The sequence below is a fragment of the Lucilia sericata genome, unplaced genomic scaffold, assembly GCF_015586225.1.
Source record: "Lucilia sericata isolate MDLA Ls3-8-SP2 unplaced genomic scaffold, ASM1558622v1 Contig000202F_arrow, whole genome shotgun sequence".
NCBI classification, from domain to species: Eukaryota; Metazoa; Arthropoda; class Insecta; order Diptera; family Calliphoridae; genus Lucilia; species Lucilia sericata.
In genome coordinates, this window is record NW_023994230.1 from 87,049 (window position 1) to 113,863 (window position 26,815).

The 26,815-nt window shown below is 30.6% G+C and overlaps 1 protein-coding gene across 1 annotated transcript in view; it reads right to left on the reverse strand.

Moving 5' to 3' along the window:
- Positions 1-24,814, reverse strand: part of LOC119601961 (lipase 3) — a 51,615-nt gene extending 26,801 nt beyond the window's left edge. The window contains 3 exon segments of the mRNA XM_037953268.1: positions 11,381-11,539; positions 23,955-24,001; positions 24,004-24,814. Of these exon segments, the coding sequence (XP_037809196.1) occupies positions 11,381-11,539; positions 23,955-24,001; positions 24,004-24,628 (831 nt within the window). The 5' untranslated portion in view covers positions 24,629-24,814.
- Positions 24,815-26,815: the final 2,001 nt, after the last annotated feature.

The window sequence follows — 26,815 nt, forward strand, 5'->3', positions numbered from 1 at the left end:
ACTGTTCTATAGTCAAGACTATAGACTGTTCTATAATCATGACTATGGACTGTTCTATAGTCAAGACTATAGACTGTTCCATAGTCAAGACTATAGACTGTTCTATAGTCAAGACTATAGACTGTTCTATAGTCAAGACTATAGACTGTTCTATAGTCAAGACTATAGACTGTTCTATAGTCAAGACTATAGACTGTTCTATAGTCAAGACTATAGACTGTTCTATAGTCAAGACTATAGACTGTTCTATAGTCAAGACTATAGACTGTTCTATAGTCAAGACTATAGACTATTCTATAGTCAAGACTATAGAATGTTCTATAGTCAAGACTGTAGACTGTTCTATAGTCAAGACTATAGACTGTTCTATAGTCAAGCCTATAGACTGTTCTATAGTCAAGACTGTAGACTGTTCTATAGTCAAGACTGTAGACTGTTCTATAGTCAAGACTATAGACTGTTCTATAATCAAGACTATAGACTGTTCTATAGTCAAGACTATAGACTGTTCTATAGTCAAGACTATAGACTGTTCTATAGTCAGGACTATAGACTTTTCTATAGTCAATACTATAGACTGTTTTATAGTCAAGACTATATACTGTTCTATAGTCAATACTATAGACGGTTCTATAGTCAAGACTGTTCTATAGTCAAGACTATGGACGGTTCTATAGTCAATACTATAGACGGTTCTATAGTCAAGACTGTTCTATAGTCAAGACTATGGACTGTTCTATAGTCAAGACCATGGACTGTTCTATAGTCAAGACCATGGACTGTTCTATAGTCAAGACTATGGACTGTTCTATAGTCAAGACTATAGACTGTTCTATAGTCGAGACTAAAGGCTGTTCAAGACTATAGACTGTTCCATTGTCAAGACTATAGACTGTTTTATAGTCAAGACCATAGACTGTTCTATGGTCAAGACTATAGACTGTTCTATGGTCAAGACTATAGACTGTTCTATAGTCTTGACTACAGACTGTTCTATAGTCAATACTGTAGACTGTTCAAGACTGTAGACTATTTCATTGTCAAGACTATAGACTGTTCCATTGTCAAGACTATAGACTGTTCTATAGTAAAGACTATAAACTCTTCTATAGTCAAGACTATAGACAGTTCTATAGTCAAGACTAAAGACTGTTCTATAGTCAAGACTATAGACTGTTCTATAGTCAAGACTAAAGACTGTTCTATAGTCAAGACTAAAGACTGTTCTATAGTCAAGACTATGGGATGTTCTATAGTCAAGACTATATACTGTTCTATAATCAAGACTATAGACTGTTCTATAGTATACAGTCTTGACTATAGAACAGTCTTAAGACTGTAGACTGTGCTATAGTCAACACTATAGACTGTTCTATAGTCAAGACTATGGACTGTTCTATAGTCAAGTATAAATAATAAGTATAAAGTCTTTTAAGGTCAAGACCACTTTATAGTATTGTCTACAGACTTGTTTATATTATTGTTTATAGACCAATCTTTACGCTTGGCTGTAGTTCTATGGATAGTCTTGACTATAGACCAGTTTATGGTCTTTATAAGAAAATTTACCGTAAATGGTGTTTTGGTTATTTTGACATTAGGATAGCTCATCAAAAAAGTATCATGTTGTCCTATGTCAGATTTTCTTCACCACTTGTTGAAGTTCGGATTTTCAGGAAGATTTTTTAAGATTATTTCATTAATTTATAACTTTTAGAAACACTTTCGTGGTATATTTTCATTCAGGAGTGAGCCTTAGTTACACACTTACATATTTATGTATGTATGTGAATGAGTAATATAAATAAAGAATTTTTGTTGTTCGTTGCGTTTGAGTAATTTCTTATTACATTTTATGACTGCAGTTTTACAATTTATCATTTTCCATAAAGAAATTATTGAAAAAAGGCTGTTGTGTCATTCGATGGGAGAAAACAATAAAAAATTTTGCCAAAAATATATAAATATAAAAAGTATAAAAGGAGTGAATTTATTAAATATAAAATATTTTTAAGAGATTTGATTTCGTAGGTCTAATAATATCAAATAAACTGCTATAAAATAAAAAATATTTAAAAACTTGTAAAAATATCTACAATATAGATGGAGGGTTAGATAGGAAAGAGACTATGAATGAGGTCTTAGAAGAATGACGAAATTATTCTTAAAAAAATTTGGTAAAATTTAAAATTTTTAATAAATATTTTTGTGTTTTAAAGTATAAATTAGAAGATTAATTTAAATAAAATATTTAAATTTTTCAACAAAAGTTTTGAATTATTCATTGTTGTTGCTGTTGTTATTATTTGAATTTATGCATATAAAAAGTTTTTTTTCATACTTTTTCTCTAATAAACAACTTGTTGTTTGTCTCCAGTATATTTCTAGCATAAGCAACACAACATAATTTTTATAGCAATAATTTCATGTACTTGTATAATTTTGTTTCGTTTTTTTGAGTTTATTTATTTAAAAAATCCAAAACTTTATTACATGTTTTATTATACTAAAGTAGATATATAAGTAACCGGTATTGTGCGGGATTTCCAGATTTTTCACTGGAATAAGAGGCAAAAATAAATCTTTCCGATTTCCATTTTTACGGTTTAAACAGAAATATTATATCGTACGTTATCGTACTTTCAAAGTTTGCATATAAAAAGTACCAAAAAAGTACCGAAAATGTACTTTTAATATAATTTGTACTTTTTATGGGTTCTGTAATGCATTTGAACCTCTAAATAGTTCACCTAATAAAAACACAGAAATCCCTTTTTTTCCCTGTAGAATCTATTTGTAACTCCATCTGCTAATTCCAAGTTCCGAGTTCAAATTATGAAGATGAGCCCATGAGTGGCACTGAATGTTAAATGAGGGGAATTTTCGTCATCCAAAAATTTAATATTTGGTCCATTTTCCCCTTTCAGTCCCTTAGGCATGATAGACGTACTAACAAACAAATATACGAATAGATTTATTAAAATAATATATAATGGATAGGACCCACATAACATCACATACATGCCAATATACATATACACATACATAAACCTGCAACAGCCAGTATCCATACACTCACAACAAACTCCTACATACATACATAACAACATAATAATTTGCATTTGAAAACTTTTTATCATTGTTATAATAAATACACATACTACGAAAATAAAATAAAAAAATACTAAATTAAACACAAGAATCCTTAAAAAGGAAAAACAACAACAATCTGCTTGTATGTAGTGAGAGGGAGAGAAAAAAATTAAACTTTTTTTGTAAAAGAAAACTTTTTAACAACAATTAAAAAGCAGTTGTGCTTCATATATGGGCCACAAAATCCAAGGAATAAACGGATGAACCAAATGTCCTCAGTACTTTTACTTCTCAGATGTTTACATACAGACACAAAATCACACATATATACATATATATATATACATATGTATATACAGTATACAAAACTTATCTAGCAAACAAATGATTGTTGATTCAGCATTTTTATAAAGAGTTAATGTAATTCTATAAACCATTCTATAGTAGGGACCATGAATTATTCTGAGCTAAGTATAAACTAGTCTATAGTCTGGACTGTAAATTAGACTATAGTTTAGTGTATAAACTTGCTGTAATCTGGACTGTAAACTAAATATTCTGGATTATAATCTAGTCTATAGTCTGGACTATGAACTAGTCTATAGTCTGAACTATAAACTAGTCTATAGTCTGGACTATAAAGTAGTCTAAAGTCTGCAATATAAACCAGTCTATATTCTGGATTATAAACTAGTTTATAGTCTGGAATATAAACTAGTCTATAGCCTGGACTATAAAGTAGTTTATATTCTGGACTATAAAGTAGTCTATATTCTGGACTATAAAGTAGTCTATATTCTGGACTATAAAGTAGTCTATAGTCTGGACTATAAACTAATCCATAGTCTGGACTATAAACTAGTCTATAGTCTGGACTATAAACTAGTCTATAGTCTGGACTATAAACTAGTCTATAGTCTAGACTGTAATCTAGTTTATAGTCTGGACTATAAACTAGTCTATAGTCTGGACTATAAAGTAGTCTATAGTCTGGACTATAAACTAGCCTATAGTCTGGACTATAAACTAGTCTATATTCTGGATTATAAACTAGTCTATAGTCTGGACTATAATCTAGTCTATAGTCTGTTCTATAAACTAGTCCATAGTCTGAACTATAAGCTAGTCTATATTCTGGATTATAAACTAGTCTATAGCCTGGACTATAAACTAGTCCATAGTCTATAGTCTGGACTGTTATCTAGTCTATAGTTTGGACTACCATCTAGTTTATAGTCTGGACTATGAACTAGTTCATAGTGTGAACTATAAGCTAGTCTATATTCTGGATTACAAACTAGTCTATAGTCTAGACTATATACTAGTAGTCTGGACTGTAAACTAGACTATAGTTTGCTTTATAAACTAGTCTATAGTCTGGACTATATACTAGTAGTCTTTACTGTAAACTGGACTATAGTTTGCTTTATAAACAAGTCTATAGTCTGGTCTATAATCTATTCTATAGTCTGCACTATAAACTATCCTATAGTAAGTATTTCTCCAATTAAAACTCCCTTGAAATAGTTTTCAATAATATTAATTTCTATCAAACCAACTATAAATACGTTTGTTCGCTGGGTATTTTTTTAAAATATTTAAATGCTTAGATATCTATGTATGTATCTTGGCTTTGTTTTCTGTTTGTAAAAGTATTTTATGACAATATGCCCTCGGGCAGGTCAATATATAGATAGAAATGAAAATGCACAAGATACAATTGTACTTTTTCCCCCCTCAACATTTGCAAAACAATAACAATGCAATGTACTTATGTTTGGGGTACAATGATTTTTTATATAGGTTGCACTATATATACATACATATATATAGATCATGACACAGAAATAGGAATTATATAAAAGTTTTGAAAGGGAACTTTACTTCGAGCAATAGACGAATTTGTTAAGCATCTACTGTTTAAACCGTTTGAAGTGGTGTATGGATTCAATTATAATTGTTATGGTCTGGACTCTATTTTATATAGATTTGCTATAGTCTGAACTATTAATTAATCTATAGTCTGGGTTATAAATTTATCAAGAGTCTGTTCTATAAAGTAGTCTATAATATGTACTGTAAACTAGTCTATAGTGTGGACTGTAAACAAGTCTATTGTCTAGAATTTAGACTAGTCTATAGTTTGGACTTTATAGTAATCTACCGTAAATTTGGCTTATAAACTAAAGTCTGGACTATAAACTAGTCTGGACTAGTTTATAGTCTGCACTATATACTGGACTATAAACTCGTCTATAACCTAAACTATAAACTAGTCAATAGTGTGGACTATAAACCAGTCTATGGTGTGGACTATAAGCTGGTCTATAGTCTGGTCTAAATACTAGTCTATAGTCTGGACTAAACTTGTCTATAGTGTGGGCTATAAACCAAACTATAGTCTGGAATATATACCTATCTATAGTCCGGACTATAAACTAGTCTATAGTCTGGACTATAAACTCGTCTATAATCTAAACTATAAACTAGTCAATAGTGTGGACTATAAACCAGTCTATAGTCTGGACTATATGCTGGTCTATAGTCTGGTCTAAATACTAGTTTATAATCTGGATTAACTTGTCTATAGTGTGGGCTATAAGCTAGACTATATTCTGGAATATATACTTATCTATAGTCTAGACTATAGACTATAAACTAGTCTATAGTCTGGACTATAAACCAGTCTATAGTCTGTACTATAAACCAGTCTCTAGTCTGGACTATAAACTTGTCTATAGTCCATACTATTGATATAAGTCTGGACTATAAACTAGTCTATAGTCTGGATTATAAAAAATTCTACAGTCTGGACTATAAAGTAGTCTATAGGCTGGATTACTATCTAGTCTATAGTCTGGACAATAAACAAAACTACAGTCCGAGCTATAAACTAACATATAGTCTGGACTGTAAACTTGTATATAGCCCGAGCCATAAACTCTTCGATAGTCTGGACTATAAACTCGTTTAAATTCTGAACTATAAACTAAGTTATTTTCTGAACTATAAAGTCTACATTCTACATTTTGTTTCATAAACTAGTCTGTCTTCTCGATTATTATTAAGGCAATTGTCAGTTTTTTAAAATTAGTCGATTATGGTTTGAACTACGCATGGACTATGAATTATTTGATACTCTCTAAGTAGGGTGCACAAAAAAATAGCAACAAAATATCAAAACATTCAAATTAACTGTAGCGTAAAATAAGAGAATACAATAAAAGAAATTGTTACAAAACTGCAATATAGATTTCTAGTTACCAATTGTATCCATAATATAGAACACTATTTGGAAAAAAGGGTTCTAAACATAATAACAAAAACATGATAAAAATAACAATTGTCTTGCAAAAATAAGGACATCATGGACTAAAAAGGAAAAAAATATGATGAAAAATAGAAACGAGAAAAATGAAAGCAGACATATTTTTGCATTTCCGGTATAAATGTTGTTGTTTATGTCCATGGGACACAATAATAAAAATAACAACAAGCTCAAATATAAAAAATAAAAATGCTATAAAATAACCTGAGGTTTCTTAACATTTTTCCCCTTTATTCTACATGATGTCCATGTTCATGTTGTTAAAGTAATGATGGATGGTTGGAACATTTTAGACGATTATATTGTAAACAATTTTGTTAAAAGGATTCACTAAACAACGGCAACTACAACAACAATATGAAGAGAGCAATAGAAATTGTTTAACTTTATCACAGATAAATGAATAAATAAACAAGCAGCGACTGTCAGAATTGAAACGAGAAAATACTGAACTCTAGTGTTTAACTTGAGTCTGACGGGATTAAAAAATAATCAAAGAAAATGAGGGGTTTTTCAGAAAAATATTTAGAAAATGTAGGAAATAAATAGAACAAATAGGCAACAAGTTAAAACGGCGCTTAAATTATAACACAAAACAAATTATGCAGTAATTCAGAAGTGTATCTAATTAGAGCACTTGTATTCTTTGAAGATTTTGACTAGTCTAGTTTAGACTAGTCTATAAACAGAACTATATACAAATTATTCTACAGTCTGAAATATAAAATAGTATATAGTCCGAACTATAACTTAATCTACAGTTTACACTATATACCAGTCCATAGTCGGGACTATTAACTACTGTATGCTTTGGATCGTAAACTACTCTAATATATGTAGTATAAACTAGTCTATAATCTGCATTATAAACTTGTCCATAGCCTGGACTATAGGCTAGACTATAGACTAGACTATAGACTAGACTAGACTATAGACTAGACTATAGACTAGACTATAGACTAGACTAGACTATAGACTAGACTATAGACTAGACTATAGACTAGACTAGACTATAGACTAGACTAGACTAGACTATAGACTAGACTAGACTATAGACTAGACTATAGAATAGACTATAGACTAGACTATAGACTAGACTATAGACTAGACTATAGACTAGACTATAGACTAGACTATAGACTAGACTATAGACTAGACTATAGACTAGACTATAGACTAGACTATAGACTAGACTATAGACTAGACTTTTTTTTTTTTTTTTTTTTTATAGGACGTAGTGATAGTACACTATCAACTAGTGGCCCCACGAATACCTCCCCGTCTCACCCCGGTACCACTTTCGCATTTCATCGGGGCAGACGATTTTATATATCGCTATCCTACTCCCCCATCCTCATATGAGATTAGGGGTTCGGCGTTGCGATCAGATCTGCATTTCATTATATGTGTGATAAAATCTTGACACTTCATCCACTTTTCTTCGGATTTCAACATTTCCGAAACAATGTTTACCGGAGTTAATATAGTTCCAATATATTCATATAAAGATCTCCTCATTTGGTTCCATTTTTCACATTGAAATAGAGTATGTTCTGCGGTATCTTCTTGGGATCCACAGTCTTCACAATATATATTCTCTTTTATCTTGAATCTTGTTAAATATGAGTTAAAATTTCCATGTCCCGTTAGTATTTGTGTTAGATAGTAGTGCATTCTACCGTGTTTTCGTTTTATCCAGCTTTCAATGTCTGGTATCAGTTTATGGGTCCATCTACCCCTTTCATCTGCTTCCCATTGTTCCTGCCACTTTGTTAGCAGATTGTTTCTTGCTTCCTCTTTTACATTTTTAATATATTGCGTATTGATGTCTAGACTTGTTGCTACATTCAATCTTTGCCATATTTCTTCTCGCTCCAATATAAGGAGGTCAATGGGTGGAATTCCGGAGAGAACTAAAGCTGCACTTGTGGACACAGTTCTGTACGCTGATATTACCCTTAGGGCACTAACTCTCTGTGGTTTTAACAGTTGTGTGATTACACACTTTCTTTTCAAAGCTGATGCAATTATAGGTGCTGCATACAGCATTTGTGAGTGAACTACACTGTTTATGAGCTTCCTAGTGGAGTCTTTAGGTCCGTTTATATTTGGCATAATTTTTGTTAACACATTTGCAGTTTTTAGGGCTTTGTCTCGAATGTTCTGTACATGTATATTAACTATAGACTAGACTATAGACTAGACTATAGACTAGACTATAGACTAGACTATAGACTAGACTATAGACTAGACTATAGACTAGACTATAGACTAGACTATAGACTAGACTATAGACTAGACTATAGACTAGACTATAGACTAGACTATAGACTAGACTATAGACTAGACTAGACTAGACTATAGACTATAGACTAGACTATAGACTAGACTATAGACTAGACTATAGACTAGACTATAGACTAGACTATAGACTAGACTAGACTAGACTATAGACTAGACTATAGACTAGACTATAGACTAGACTATAGACTAGACTATAGACTAGACTATAGACTAGACTATAGACTAGACTATAGACTAGACTATAGACTAGACTATAGACTAGACTATAGACTAGACTATAGACTAGACTATAGACTAGACTATAGACTAGACTATAGACTAGACTATAGACTAGACTATAGACTAGACTATAGACTAGACTATAGACTAGACTATAGACTAGACTATAGACTAGACTATAGACTAGACTATAGACTAGACTATAGACTAGACTATAGACTAGACTACTAGACTAGACTATAGACTAGACTATAGACTAGACTATAGACTAGACTATAGACTAGACTATAGACTAGACTATAGACTAGACTATAGACTAGACTATAGACTAGACTATAGACTAGACTATAGACTAGACTATAGACTAGACTATAGACTAGACTATAGACTAGACTATAGGACTAGACTATAGACTAGACTATAGACTAGACTATAGACTAGACTATAGACTAGACTATAGACTAGACTATAGACTAGACTATAGACTAGACTATAGACTAGACTATAGACTAGACTATAGACTAGACTATAGACTAGACTATAGACTAGACTATAGACTAGACTATAGACTAGACTAGACTAGACTATAGACTAGACTATAGACTAGACTATAGACTAGACTATAGACTAGGACTATAGACTAGACTATAGACTAGACTATAGACTAGACTATAGACTGGACTATAGACTAGACTATAGACTAGACTATAGACTAGACTATAGACTAGACTAGATAGACTATGACTACTATAGACTAGACTATAGACTAGACTATAGACTAGACTATAGACTAGACTATAGACTAGACTATAGACTAGACTATAGACTAGACTATAGACTAGACTATATACTAGACTATCGACTAGACTATAGACTAGACTATAGACTAGACTATAGACTAGACTATAGACTAGACTATAGACTAGACTAGACTATAGACTAGACTATAGACTAGACTATAGACTAGACTATAAACTAGACTATAGACTAGACTATAGACTAGACTATAGACTAGACTATAGACTAGACTATAGACTAGACTATAGACTAGACTATAGACCAGACTATAGACTAGACTATAGACTAGACTATAGACTAGACTATAGACTAGACTATAGACTAGACTATAGACTAGACTATAGACTAGACTATAGACTAGACTATAGACTATAGACTAGACTATAGACTAGACTATAGACTAGGCTATAGACTAGACTATAGACTAGACTATATACTAGACTATATACTAGACTATAGAGTGGACTATAGACTAGAATATAGACTAGACTATAGACTAGACTATAGACTAGACTATAGACTAGACTATAGAATAGACTATAGACTAGACTATAGACTATAGACTAGACTTTAGACTAGACTATAGAATAGACTATAGACTAGACTATAGACTAGACTATAGACTAGACTATAGACTAGACTATAGAGTGGACTATAGACTAGACTATAGACTAGACTTTAGACTAGACTATAGAATAGACTATAGACTTGACTATAGACTAGACTATATACTAGACTATAGAGTGGACTATAGACTAGAATATAGACTAGACTATTGACTAGACTATAGACTAGACTATAGACTAGACTATAGACTAGACTATAGACTAGACTATAGACTAGACTATAGACTAGACTATAGACTAGACTATAGACTAGACTATAGACTAGACTATAGACTAGACTATAGACTAGACTATAGAATAGACTATAGACTAGACTATAGACTAGACTTTAGACAAGACTATAGACTGTATAGGGTTACAAAATTATGTTATAGAAATTACAAACATAATGATAAACCTATAGCTACCCTTCTCATGAAAGTGAAGGGCATAAGAATACCCCTTTCACCCTTCAAATAACAAGTAAAACTCTGTCATTTATAATGACAGAGTAATTAAGCTATCAAAAGCTTAATAATAAACATTTTATAATTATTTATTTTAATTGAGAATTTCAATCCAAAGTCAAACATACACTTGAGGTCAATGTCAAATGCCTTGGCTTTATGCAACCAACTTATGTTTCCGCATAAATAAAATGCAACATTTAGAGGGAAAAAATCACATTTTTTTACCTACTCATTGTTGATGCATAAAAAAGCTTAAACATGCATTTAAATATTAATAGTAGAAAAAAACTTAATACAAAACTCGTTTTTTGATGCTTTGCAACCCTGAAGCTTTTTGAGTATGTAAAAAAAAAGTTTGAAACCACAAAAATTTAATGAAAAACTTTTTACAGTATTTTTGCACATTTAAAACCATATTTCAAATGCCTGCAGTTAAATAACTTTATTTATTCGTAGTGAGGAAGAAATAAAATTTAAAAAAAATTACAAACATCTAGAAATAGAAATGAATGCTAAATCATGGTTTTAAATAATTTTTTTATATATAGATATTTTGTACTCACACGATCCATTTGAAAGTCACTAAAACCCACCGATAGAAACGTAAGTAACAGGCAGAGATTTTGAGTGGGTACTCCGTTACCGCACAACAGATGTCCGCCCAATTGATTTAGAGCTGTAGATGGAAAAAGTTCATGTAATCCCAAGTGATTTAAGAGGGCCTAAAAATATATAAAAAACACACACACACACATAAATATACACAGGATATTAAAATAACAGAAACTGGAGAAAAGCAACTATAACTTTAAAATAAAATAAAAAAGCACAGGATAATAGAGGAAGAAATAAAGGAGAGAGAGAAGGCAGGGAGTTTAAAAATATAAAAAGTGTATTAACTCAGTTTGGGGTAACGGTGAAATAAAAACAAAAGGTGTTTTTCGTTGCTGAATTGAAATAATAATTGTAACCAGAAAATGGAGCTTAATGGGTGAATACGGAACAGAAAAAAAAAAAACAAATATTGTAAATACTCGTCGTTGGCAAGCAGGGAAAAAGGAAATTTGCATTTAAATTTGAAAATATAAAAAAAAACCGCCAACTTTATTTAGTGGTTACGGTTTAAAATACTCAAATAAACTCATGCATACACATTCACTCACATATGTATGCAAATATACTTACACATACATATTTACATGCAAATATAGTCATAGTTAAATGTGGTAGAAAAATGTGAATTGATAATAATGTGAGACGTTAGGAAAAATATAGGAATTTTCATGGTTATGTTCTTAATTCAAAAGGCTCAATATAATCATTACGCCCTACAGAAATACATATAATGGGTTTTTATACCCAACCTTCGGCATATACTTATCTGAGCCCTTTAAAACTAAAATTTGAAGAAATCAGTTTAATTTACATCAATCACTTTAAAATATTATAATCTATATAAATTCACAGAACATGTATTACTGAATTTTGAAATGATCAATAAACTAGTATAAAGAGTCAACAAAACTAAATAATTATCTGGCCTACAAGCCAGTTTGCACTCGTAACAATGGTTGGAACAACTCGCTTCCGTCTAATTGCTGATCTTATTGGATACCTTACGGGAGTCTGCACTGGGCATTACCCGCTACTTACAAAGTTAGAGTTACATTCACATATTTAATCTTCTTACACCGCAAATTTCCCACTGGGATGACAGTGATTTAAACTATAGTTACAACTACTTCTTCTGCTATATTTAGCACATTTGTATGTTAAAGATTTATGTGTGTATATTTTAAAATTGTTTCACCGTATTTAAATACACGGAGTGTAATGTTTAAATCCTTATTATTAAACCATTAAAAGCGGAGGTAGATTTGAAAGGAAGTAAGAGGACTAAAATGTATAGAAAACGGGATGATAACTAACGAACGAACGAACGAACGAACGAACGAACTAACTAACTAACTAACTAACTAACTAACTACTAACTAACTAACTAACTAACTAACTAACTAACTAACTAACTAACTAACTAACTAACTAACTAACTAACTAACTAACTAACTAACTAACTAACTAACTACTAACTAACTAACTAACTAACTAACTAACTAACTAACTAACTAACTAACTAACTAACTAACTAACTAACTAACTAACTAACTAACTAACTACTAACTAACTAACTAACTAACTAACTAACTACTAACTACTAACTAACTAACTAACTAACTAACTACTAACTAACTACTAACTAACTAACTAACTAACTAACTAACTAACTAACTAACTAACTAACTAACTAACTAACTAACTAACTAACTAACTAACTAACTAACTAACTAACGAACTAACTAACTAACTACTAACTAACTAACTAACTAACTAACTAACTAACTAACTAACTAACTAACTAACTAACTAACTAACTAACTAACTAACTAACTAACTAACTAACTAACTAACTAACTAACTAACTAACTAACTAACTAACTAACTAACTAACTAACTACTAACTAACTAACTAACTAACTAACTAACTAACTAACTAACTAACTAACTAACTAACTACTAACTACTAACTAACTAACTAACTAACTAACTAACTAACTAACTAACTAACTAACTAACTAACTAACTACTAACTAACTAACTAACTAACTAACTAACTAACTAACTAACTAACTAACTACTAACTAACTAACTAACTACTACTAACTAACTAACTAACTAACTACTAACTAACTAACTAACTAACTAACTAACTAACTAACTAACTAACTAACTACTAACTAACTAACTAACTAACTAACTAACTAACTAACTAACTAACTAACTAACTAACTAACTAACTAACTAACTAACTAACTAACTAACTAACTAACTACTAACTAACTAACTAACTAACTAACTACTAACTAACTAACTAACTAACTAACTAACTAACTACTAACTAACTAACTAACTAACTAACTAACTAACTAACTAACTAACTAACTAACTAACTAACTAACTAACTAACTAACTAACTAACTAACTAACTAACTAACTAACTAACTAACTAACTAACTAACTAACTAACTAACTAACTAACTAACTAACTAACTAACTAACTAACTAACTACTAACTAAACTAACTAACTACTAACTAACTAACTACTAACTACTAACTAACTAACTACTAACTAACTAACTAACTAACTAACTAACTAACTAACTAACTAACTACTAACTAACTAACTAACTACTAACTAACTAACTAACTAACTAACTACTAACTAACTAACTAACTACTAACTAACTAACTAACTAACTAACTACTAACTAACTAACTAACTAACTACTAACTAACTAACTAACTAACTAACTACTAACTAAACTAACTAACTAACTAACTAACTAACTAACTAACTACTAACTAACTAACTAACTAACTAACTAACTAACTAACTACTAACTAACTAACTAACTAACTAACTAACTAACTAACTAACTAACTAACTAACTAACTAACTAACTAACTAACTAACTACTAACTAACTAACTAACTAACTAACTAACTAACTAACTAACTAACTAACTAACTACTAACTAACTAACTAACTACTAACTAACTAACTACTAACTAACTAACTAACTAACTAACTAACTAACTAACTAACTAACTAACTAACTAACTAACTAACTAACTAACTAACTAACTAACTAACTAACTAACTAACTAACTAACTAACTAACTAACTAACTAACTAACTAACTAACTAACTAACTAACTAACTAACTAACTACTAACTAACTAACTAACTACTAACTAACTAACTAACTAACTAACTAACTAACTAACTAACTAACTAACTAACTAACTAACTAACTAACTAACTAACTACTAACTAACTACTAACTAACTAACTACTAACTAACTAACTAACTAACTAACTAACTAACTAACTAACTACTAACTACTAACTAACTAACTAACTAACTAACTAACTAACTAACTACTAACTACTAACTAACTAACTACTAACTAACTAACTACTAACTAACTAACTAACTAACTAACTAACTAACTAACTAACTAACTAACTAACTAACTAACTACTAACTACTAACTAACTAACTAACTAAGTAACTAACTTTCATCGCTTTAGTTAAAAAGTACCTTTTTTATACCCTTCACCTTCGTGAGAAGGATTCTTATATCAACCGTCTTGTCTATACCCGAGCAAAATTACGTACATCAATACCCAACATACCCGGGTATGTCATACAATTTATATGGCTATTTCATCTTTTTATACATTTCTAGTGTATAATTCAGATAATTAATAAAACTAATTTAATAAAACGTCTGTATATATAAATTAAATAGTTTTGGATCATAAACCATTAAATTTTAGCAACTTTTTTAAAGTTTTCTTATTGCTTTCCTAATGTCATATGCAAAAAACCTAAAGAAAAACGCCTTCATAGCGTTTAATGTACATTATGCAGAATTTGACTTTGTAAAATTTTGACTTCAAGAAGCTATTACTCTGTGAGCGGGAAAGATAATTGAACAAATCATTTTATATATTATTTATTAAGGTATATAAAATCGATTAGCATTACAGAAATTGTTTTTGCTATCGTAAGTAGGGAACTTTTTTGCAAAAAAAGATTGCTAAGTCATGGTCAAAAATTTTAATTTTAAAATTTAAACTTAAATATTTTTGTTTATATGAGAATAAAATTATTATAATCAGCATAATTTTACTTTACTAAGTCATATACAACAAAAAAATGTATTTCATCAAAATCGACCCATATTTGTTAATGTTACAGCTTCCACAAATATATCACAAATATATATTTATGAATAAAGACTCTGTATTTGAAACTAAATTTGTTGTTTAATTCAATTTTTTCATAAGATACAAGAATATATATAATTCTAATAATAAAACATTAGATTTATAATGGAACTTAATTTTTGTCCGACAACTGACATATAATTTGTTGGGTATTGATACACGAGGTAAAAATAGAAAATCGGTTATAAATCGGTTTAATATAGATATATCTAATTTTTGGAAAATGTATAGAAAACATCACTCTGAAAGCATAGTCCAAATTTCAAGCCGATACGATATATAGATCTCGAGATATATCACTTCAAAAATGAAAAACATACCCGGGTATGTGGGTATTGACATAACGGTTAAGCCATGTCCGTCTCATTGCGGAGATATGTGCCTCTGAAAATTTTATAAAAAAGACGATTTTTTACATTTTTGATAAAAAAAGCAACAACAACATTGCTTATTGAAAAAACATATGTTTGGATGTGTGTAGGTTCTTTTTGTTTTGTTTCGTTTTGCTAAAGTAATGGTAGAGTTGGGAAAAATTAATTATATATTAATTATAAAATTAATATATTTTTTTTAAACACACTATGGTGAAGGGTATATAAAATTCTTCGTAGGCGAATATACATATACTTCTTACTTGTTACAGTAAAGATTTAACTTGAGCTTTAACTTTTAAATATTGTCTATATTTTTGCAAGTGAGCTTGAGTTAAATAAAATTGTTGATGGTTTATTGTGGGAATTTTGTATGGCAATTGTGAGTATTAAACCTATAATAAACTTTAGTTGTAATCGTTGATCCCACTATAGTGGGGAGGGTATTATGCGTTTGTGCTGATCTTTGTAAATATTGGTCCTACAGCTACCTTAAAGTATACCAATCGGATCAGAAGCACTTTCTGATTTGATTAAGCCATGTCCGTCCGTCTGTGTATCCATGTAAACCTTGTACACACGATAGAAATCGAAATTTTGAAGATAATTTAAGGAAATTGGTACATAAACTAGTTCATTGCAAAAACTGTTGCACAATGGGTTAATCCATAGTTAAATATAAAGGACTCCTATATAAATACATATACAAAGTCTTCTACTAAGGATTACATTTATAAAATGTATGCATATTATTAATGTTTTTTTTACTCTCTTACTCTTCTGAAGGTATAAAAGAACTTTTTTTAATGGTGGTAATAGCGAGAAGGTACCGGAGAACAGGAAACGTGTAAAACAACAGGGCAATATTATATGAACAACATAAAAAGGATTCATTAGTATTAATATTAAGCTGGTTATTTAAACAAACAAAAGTAGTTACTTGACTTAATAAGAACCGAGAGTATGTGTTCATTTTGATACTCTGAAGACAATGACTTTGAGATTGGGGATTAACCTTTCGAGTTAATAACTGTCACGTTGCTTAAAAGAAAGCTATAAAAGTAAGTTCATAGAAAAGATGACATTTTTATATCAGTTTATATTAGAAAAAAAGTTGGTTTCAGAATGAAACATTCCCCAATTACTGCAATACTTCCGCGACTTTGTTTCCCTGTTAAATTGTTAACTTTTAAACCACCGATTTATGTCAATGACACTTAAATATTTAATTGAATGCAATTTGTTTTAAACCTATAAAGTCTTTTAAGCAAGGTCATAGTAATCAAAATTTTGCATTATATTATATGTACGTACCTCACCATTTAACATATTAAGAATTCCCCCTAATGTTTGTTGCTTCCAAACAAATTTTTTTTATTACATGTCTCAATTGAATTAAATTATTTTTTTCTTACCTTCTTCTAAAAATATAAATTAATTTTTATTTTTGCACAGTCGAAAACATGTCATTAAACATTTTATGAGTTTTTGGCGAGCGCGCGTGTTAAGTGTCAAACATGTTGTACAAACATAGACAGACAGACAGACAGCAGGGGCATGTGTAATAACAAGATCATTAAATGACACATTTATGGAATTTGATAACGAATCTGTGAGTCCATTAAATAAGTAAATATGAGTATAAGTACAATAGTACGTGTTCGTTCTGTTGGATTGTTTTTAGTGTATTTCCTTAAGTTGTAAATCTTTAATTTGGTCGGTAAAACTTTGTTAGAGCAAAATAAGTAACATTTACAAAGTGTCAAATAAAATTTTATTCTAATTATAGTTAATGAAATAGTTATTGTACTCATAAAGTAAACTGTGAACAAATTTGAAGTATAAGTAGCCCAGATAAAGCTTTATTTGTTGGAAGTTATACCGTTCACATATTAAATGTAGATATTCTAAAGTCCAAAAATAGCTTTAATCGTAGGTATATTCATTCAACCTCAATCAATTGTTATTTTACAGTTAAAGTTTAACTTTTATTTAACTTCAATAATAGATCCTTATACAGTTTAAGTTTATTTTCCATTACAAGTTTATACATACTATATCGGACATGGAAAATTTAGTACTTTTTGATATCGGAAAACACATCGGCATCCCCACGGCATTTTCGGTACTTACTCCTAACTTAGTCTAGATTATAGACTACTATGTGTAGTGCACATAGTAGTCTATAATCTAGACTATAGTCTAGCTTATAGTCTACTCTATAGTTTAGTCTATGGTTTAGTCTATGGTTTAGTCTCTCGTCTAGTCAATAGCCTAGTCTATAGCCTAGTCTATAGTCTAGTCTATAGTCTAGTCTATAGTCTAGTCTATAGTCTAGTCTATAGTCTAGTCTATAGTCTAGTCTATAGTCTAGTCTATAGTCTAGTCTATAGTCTTGTCCATAGTCTAGTCCATAGTCTTGTCCATAGTCTAGTCTATAGTCTAGTCTATAGTCTAGTCTATAGTCTAATCTATAGTCTAGTCTATAGTCTAGTCTATAGTCTAGTCTATAGTCTAGTCTATAGTCTAGTCTATAGTCTAGTCTATAGTCTAGTCTATAGTCTAGTCTATAGTCTAGTCTATAGTCTAGTCTATAGTCTAGTCTATAGTCTAGTCTATAGTCTAGTCTATAGTCTAGTCTATAGTCTAGTCTATAGTCTAGTCTATAGTCTAGTCTATAGTCTAGTCTATAGTCTAGTCTATAGTCTAGTCTATAGTCTAGTCTATAGTCTAGTCTATAGTCTAGTCTATAGTCTAGTCTATAGTCTAGTCTATAGTCTAGTCTATAGTCTAGTCTATAGTCTAGTCTATAGTCTAGTCTATAGTCTAGTCTATAGTCTAGTCTATAGTCTAGTCTATAGTCTAGTCTATAGTCTAGTCTATAGTCTAGTCTATAGTCTAGTCTATAGTCTAGTCTATAGTCTAGTCTATAGTCTAGTCTATAGTCTAGTCTATAGTCTAGTCTATAGTCTAGTCTATAGTCTAGTCTATAGTCTAGTCTATAGTCTAGTCTATAGTCTAGTCTATAGTCTAGTCTATAGTCTAGTCTATAGTCTAGTCTATAGTCTAGTCTATAGTCTAGTCTATAGTCTAGTCTATAGTCTAGTCTATAGTCTAGTCTATAGTCTAGTCTATAGTCTAGTCTATAGTCTAGTCTATAGCCTAGTCTATAGTCTAGTCTATAGTCTAGTCTATAGCCTAGTCTATAGTCTAGTCTATAGTCTAGTCTATAGCCTAGTCTATAGTCTAGTCTATAGTCTAGTCTACAGTCTAGTCTATAGTCTAGTCTATAGCCTAGTCTATAGTCTAGTCTATAGTCTAGTCTATAGCCTAGTCTATAGTCTAGTCTATAGTCTAGTCTATAGTCTAGTCTATAGTCTAGTCTATAGTCTAGTCTATAGTCTAGTCTATGGTCTAGTCTATAGTCTAGTCTATAGTCTAGTCTATAGTCTAGTCTATAGTCTAGTCTATAGTCTAGTCTATAGTCTAGTCTATAGTCTAGTCTATAGTCTAGTCTATAGTCTAGTCTATAGTCTAGTCTATAGTCTAGTCTATAGTCTAGTCTATAGTCTAGTCTATAGTCTAGTCTATAGTCTAGTCCAGTGATGCCAGGAGATTTTTTCAGAAATCCCTACGCTTATGAGAAAAAATCCCTTTTTTCCCTACACCCACTTTTTATTTCCCTACATTTTTCCCTACACTACTTTTTTCCATTTTTTTCAAAGTTTATCTTAAAAAAATACAAAAATAACATCAAAAACTAAAATATTAGCTCCGTTTTATAATATACATATATGTATGTATTTTTTTTTAATTTTTAGGAATGAAATTTCTAGAATTTAAATTTTAATTTTTTTTCTTTCAATTTTACATCATACAAATCTTCCAACCCTGACTCTTCAGTTAAGATTAAAAAAAAAACAATTGAAAGATTTATGGCAGTATATCGAATCGTGATAGAAATTTATTTTATGTGCCTGCAACAAAAAAATTTTCATAAAATAATTATTTTAAATAAGGTTTACTTTTGCGTTTACTTTTTGCGGTTTACTTTTATAAATTTTCAGAACATTAAATTCATTTTTTCAATCCTGAGTTACTGCATTAAGCCCCCGACTACTCTATCTATAAGGAGTCAGAATATATCGCCCTACAGGATTGGCATAATCCAAAAAGTCGTTTCAAGAGTCTATAGTCTAGTCTATAGTCTAGTCTATAGTCTAGTCTATAGTCTAGTCTATAGTCTAGTCTATAGTCTAGTCCTATAGTCTAGTCTATAGTCTAGTCTATAGTCTAGTCTATAGTCTAGTCTATAGTCTAGTCTATAGTCTAGTCTATAGTCTAGTCTATAGTCTAGTCTATAGTCTAGTCTATAGTCTAGTCTATAGTCTAGTCTATAGTCTAGTCTATAGTCTAGTCTATAGTCTAGTCTATAGTCTAGTCTATAGTCTAGTCTATAGTCTAGTCTATAGTCTAGTCTATAGTCTAGTCTATAGTCTAGTCTATAGTCTAGTCTATAGTCTAGTCTATAGTCTAGTCTATAGTCTAGTCTATAGTCTAGTCTATAGTCTAGTCTATAGTCTAGTCTATAGTCTAGTCTATAGTCTAGTCTATAGTCTAGTCTATAGTCTAGTCTATAGTCTAGTCTATAGTCTAGTCTATAGTCTAGTCTATAGTCTAGTCTATAGTCTAGTCTATAGTCTAGTCTATAGTCTAGTCTATAGTCTAGTCTATAGTCTAGTCTATAGTCTAGTCTATAGTCTAGTCTATAGTCTAGTCTATAGTCTAGTCTATAGTCTAGTCTATAGTCCTAGTCTAGTCTATAGTCTAGTCTATAGTCTAGTCTATAGTCTAGTCTATAGTCTAGTCTATAGTCTAGTCTATAGTCTAGTCTATAGTCTAGTCTATAGTCTAGTCTATAGTCTAGTCTATAGTCTAGTCTATAGTCTAGTCTATAGTCTAGTCTATAGTCTAGTCTATAGTCTAGTCTATAGTCTAGTCTATAGTCTAGTCTATAGTCTAGTCTATAGTCTAGTCTATAGTCTAGTCTATAGTCTAGTCTATAGTCTAGTCTATAGTCTAGTCTATAGTCTAGTCTATAGTCTAGTCTATAGTCTAGTCTATAGTCTAGTCTATAGTCTAGTCTATAGTCTAGTCTATAGTCTAGTCTATAGTCTAGTCTATAGTCTAGTCTATAGTCTAGTCTATAGTCTAGTCTATAGTCTAGTCTATAGTCTAGTCTATAGTCTAGTCTATAGTCTAGTCTATAGTCTAGTCTATAGTCTAGTCTATAGTCTAGTCTATAGTCTAGTCTATAGTCTAGTCTATAGTCTAGTCTATAGTCTAGTCTATAGTCTAGTCTATAGTCTAGTCTATAGTCTAGTCTATAGTCTAGTCTATAGTCTAGTCTATAGTCTAGTCTATAGTCTAGTCTATAGTCTAGTCTATAGTCTAGTCTATAGTCTAGTCTATAGTCTAGTCTATAGTCTAGTCTATAGTCTAGTCTATAGTCTAGTCTATAGTCTAGTCTATAGTCTAGTCTATAGTCTAGTCTATAGTCTAGTCTATAGTCTAGTCTATAGTCTAGTCTATAGTCTAGTCTATAGTCTAGTCTATAGTCTAGTCTATAGTCTAGTCTATAGTCTAGTCTATAGTCTAGTCTATAGTCTAGTCTATAGTCTAGTCTATAGTCTAGTCTATAGTCTAGTCTATAGTCTAGTCTATAGTCTAGTCTATAGTCTAGTCTATAGTCTAGTCTATAGTCTAGTCTATAGTCTAGTCTATAGTCTAGTCTATAGTCTAGTCTATAGTCTAGTCTATAGTCTAGTCTATAGTCTAGTCTATAGTCTAGTCTATAGTCTAGTCTATAGTCTAGTCTATAGTCTAGTCTATAGTCTAGTCTATAGTCTAGTCTATAGTCTAGTCTATAGTCTAGTCTATAGTCTAGTCTATAGTCTAGTCTATAGTCTAGTCTATAGTCTAGTCTATAGTCTAGTCTATAGTCTAGTCTATAGTCTAGTCTATAGTCTAGTCTATAGTCTAGTCTATAGTCTAGTCTATAGTCTAGTCTATAGTCTAGTCTATAGTCTAGTCTATAGTCTAGTCTATAGTCTAGTCTATAGTCTAGTCTATAGTCTAGTCTATAGTCTAGTCTATAGTCTAGTCTATAGTCTAGTCTATAGTCTAGTCTATAGTCTAGTCTATAGTCTAGTCTATAGTCTAGTCTATAGTCTAGTCTATAGTCTAGTCTATAGTCTAGTCTATAGTCTAGTCTATAGTCTAGTCTATAGTCTAGTCTATAGTCTAGTCTATAGTCTAGTCATAGTCTAGTCTATAGTCTAGTCTATAGTCTAGTCTATAGTCTAGTCTATAGTCTAGTCTATAGTCTAGTCTATAGTCTAGTCTATAGTCTAGTCTATAGTCTAGTCTATAGTCTAGTCTATAGTCGTCTATAGTCTAGTCTATAGTCTAGTCTATAGTCTAGTCTATAGTCTAGTCTATAGTCTAGTCTATAGTCGTTATAGTCTAGTCTATAGTCTAGTCTATAGTCTAGTCTATAGTCTAGTCTATAGTCTAGTCTATAGTCTAGTCTAGTCTAGTCTAGTCTATAGTCTAGTCTAGTCTATAGTCTAGTCTATAGTCTAGTCTATAGTCTAGTCTTAGTCTAGTCTAGTCTATAGTCTAGTCTAGTCTATAGTCTAGTCTATAGTCTAGTCTAGTCATATCTAGTCTTGTCTATAGTCCCCCCTAGTTTATAGTCTAGTCTATAGTCTAGTCTAGTCTATAGTCTAGTCTATAGTCTAGTCTATAGTCTAGTCTAGTCTATATCTAGTCTAGTCTAGTCTAGTCTAGTCTAGTCTAGTCTAGTCTAGTCTAGTCTAGTCTAGTCTAGTCTAGTCTAGTCTAGTCTAGTCTAGTCTAGTCTAGTCTAGTCTATAGTCTAGTCTAGTCTATAGTCTAGTCTAGTCTAGTCTAGTCTAGTCTATAGTCTAGTCTAGTCTATAGTCTAGTATATAGTCTAGTCTATAGTCTAGTCTATAGTCTAGTCTATAGTCTAGTCTATAGTCTAGTCTATAGTCTAGTCTATAGTCTAGTCTATAGTCTAGTCTATAGTCTAGTCTATAGTCTAGTCTATAGTCTAGTCTATAGTCTAAGTCTATAGTCTAGTCTATAGTCTAGTCTATAGTCTAGTTTATAGTCTAGTCTATAGTCTAGTCTATAGTCTAGTCTATAGTCTAGTCTATAGTCTAGTCTATAGTCTAGTCTATAGTCTTGTCTATAGTCTAGTCTATAGTCTAGTCTATAGTCTAGTCTAGAGTCTAGTCTAGAGTCTAGTCTATATTCTAGACTATAGTCTATAGTCTAGTATATGGTCTTGTCGATTGTCTAGTTGATAGTCTAGTCGATAGTCTAGTCGATAGTCTAGTCGATAATCTAGTTGATAGTCTAGTTGATAGTATATTTGATAGTCTAGTCGATAGTTTAGTATATAGTTAGCTTTATCGATATGATCGCTGATCTATATAGAGAAACTTAAGCTTTAATTTCTGATCTTTGTTAAATAGAGCTAACATCACTTATTTTTAAAGAGGAAAAACTTTAGCTTTATGAGTTAGTCTATATATATAGTTAGTTAGTCCAGTCTATAGCCTACTCTTTGCTGATCTTTGTTAAATCGAGCTATCATCACTTATTTTTAAAGAGGAAAAACTTTAGCTTTATGCGTTAGTCTATATTGGGTGAAACTTAGGCATTAATCGCTGATCGTTATAGAGAATAAAATAAGCTTTATAGATGTGATCGTTGATCTATATAATAATTAAAACATTAGCTTTATTTTTTGATTTAAAATTTCTTCTGTGCTTTTTATATGTCAAAATAAATCAATATCAATTCATCCTTTAACTTACCTCAATTTTATCACTCTCATAGGCCATCACTCTCAGTGGGGGACTTTGAGATCTTTTAAAAACGCCACCGGAGCCAATAAATGGGCACTGGCTATTTTATCATTATATTCTGACCTTTCCGAAAGCATTACCAGTAGGGTAGTGGAACCCTGAGAATGAGCCACATAATGCAAAGAAGATTGTTGTGTAAAATTCAAAACATAATCCACAATGGCGGGTAAATCATGTACACCAATTTCATGCCAAGTAAAATTCCAAAATTCCGGTTGAGAGGAATCGAAGGTTATATGTTTTTTGGAATAAGTGGTGCCACGAGCATTCGGCAGCCAAACATCATAGCCCTGTTCATGAAGTAAAGCACTAAGGGCACGATTTTTACCGGGTAATATAAAATCGGCGCCGGAACCTAATAGACCATGCATGAGTATTATAGGGCGTTTTAGGGGCGCTAAAATTTTAGAGCTATTGGTGGGAGGAGGTATACGATGTACTGTTAAGATATAATTATCATTGGTTTGAATTTTATGGGCTTCACAAGTGAAGGAATTTGTTTCCATCAATTGGCGCACTAGATCTTTTTGAGCCCAGACACAGGAATTGATTAGTATTAAGGTTAAAGTTAGGGTTAAATACAGACTCGGAAATTTAAAAGAATCCATAGAAATATTCTTCATATCACTTTTTTTTATTAGTTTTATTTAAATTTGAATTATTATAATTTTCAAGGCTTCCTTCCGTTTCGTTTGATTAACACTTCTTGTTTGGTTTATTTATTATTTTATTTTTTAAACTTAAACTTTAACACAATTTAATCAATTCAATTGGTTTATTATACTACACACATGTGCTTAGTTTAAAACTTGTCTTTACTACTGTGATTAATAATAAACAAATTTTAGTTTTAAACTAGACAAAATTTCCGACTTCTTTAGGCTTCTAAGTATTTTTTTTTTTAATTTTTTAACTGACTGTCTATTGGTTGTTGGTGGTGTTAAACTCTTGACGACTTCCAGTCTGTTTGTTTGTAATTTAAGAGGCCCTTTTTTCACTTTGACCATCAAAATATTTAACCGGCATTTTTTTCTTCTTGTCGTTTTGCGTCTATTGTTTATTTTTAATTGAAAATAAAAACAATTTTTTTATTTAAACGTTGTTTTCAAATATTTATTTAAATTTGCATCTTTTTTTCTATGTAGTATTGTTGTTGTTGTATGTAGTATGTATATTTTTTTGTATTTAATATTTTTTTTTGTCAATTTGTTTTATGTTTATTTTTTGATGGTTATTGTCCAGTGTTGTACATAGTGTTGTTAATAAATATAGTTATAAACCGTTTAAGTTGTTGTTGGTAACATGACGTTTTAAAGTTAATTATTTATAATGTGATACTTAACAAAATTATTTTAATACCAAGTAGTTTAAGTTATGATCATATTTTGCAAATATTTTACAAAATAAACGTGATCACTTAATTAGAAGTGTATTTATGCGGTCAGCTTTCAGCTGAGAGATAGAACAGCTCCATGCTGGGAAATAGAAATCGAATGTGTAATCACATCTTCTTATAGCAATGACAACCCAGGCCCATAAAATTTAAGAAAAGTAGACACACAGAGACTAAATTATTATTTTTTTCTAAAGCATTCAGACACACTGATTCTGAATATGGACTCAGAATTTATCCATCACATTGGACTCGGCAGATTGGAGTTTTAGATGTCGTAACAGGTATATAGGTCAAGTGAAGTCAGATCTGTAGTATTATTTAGACTTATTTAGAACTAAGTTCTTTCGATTTTGGTAACAATTCTAGATCATATGACACAATTATGAGCTCAAGATTCCTATTCGGGGGTACAATTGTGAAACAATGCAGCGATTTCAACCAAAGTCTTCGTCGCTGTGTCAAAGAAGTGCACAAGGTTTACATGGACAGAAGAACGGACAGCTATAGTTTAATCAATTCAAGGTAGGGACCAATATTTACAAACATCAGCACAAACGCATAATACCCTCACCACTAAAGTGGTTTAGGCTATAAATATCAACGAACAAAAGTTTATCCTATAAAGTTAATGTTTAAATGCCAAGAAACGACCCTTAATTCCAAAAAGATCGATAATATTTAAAAGTTAAAGCTCAAGTAAAAGCTTTACTATAAAAAGTACCTTTAAACGAATGCTTCATAAATATCACTCTCATAGTAGTTAGTTAGTTAGTTAGTTAGTTAGTAGTTAGTTAGTTAGTTAGTTAGTTAGTTAGTTAGTTAGTTAGTTAGTTAGTAGTTAGTTAGTTAGTTAGTTAGTTAGTTAGTTAGTTAGTTAGTTAGTTAGTTAGTTAGTTAGTTAGTTAGTTAGTTAGTTAGTTAGTAGTTAGTTAGTTAGTTAGTTAGTTAGTTAGTTAGTTAGTAGTATAGTTAGTAGTTAGTTAGTTAGTTAGTTAGTTAGTTAGTTAGTTAGTGTAGTTAGTTAGTAGTTAGTTAGTTAGTTAGTTAGTTAGTTAGTTAGTTAGTTAGTTAGTTAGTAGTTAGTTAGTTAGTTAGTTAGTAGTTAGTTAGTTGTTAGTTAGTTAGTTAGTTAGTTAGTTAGTTAGTTGTTGTTAGTTAGTTAGTTAGTTAGTTAGTTAGTAGTTAGTTGTTAGTTAGTTAGTTAGTTAGTTAGTTAGTTAGTTAGTTAGTTAGTTAGTTAGTTAGTTAGTTAGTTAGTTAGTTTAGTTAGTTAGTTAGTTAGTTAGTAGTTAGTAGTTAGTTAGTTAGTTAGTTAGTTAGTTAGTTAGTTAGTTAGTAGGTTAGTTAGTTAGTTAGTTAGTTAGTTAGTTAGTTAGTTAGTTAGTTAGTAGTTAGTTAGTTAGTTAGTTATAGT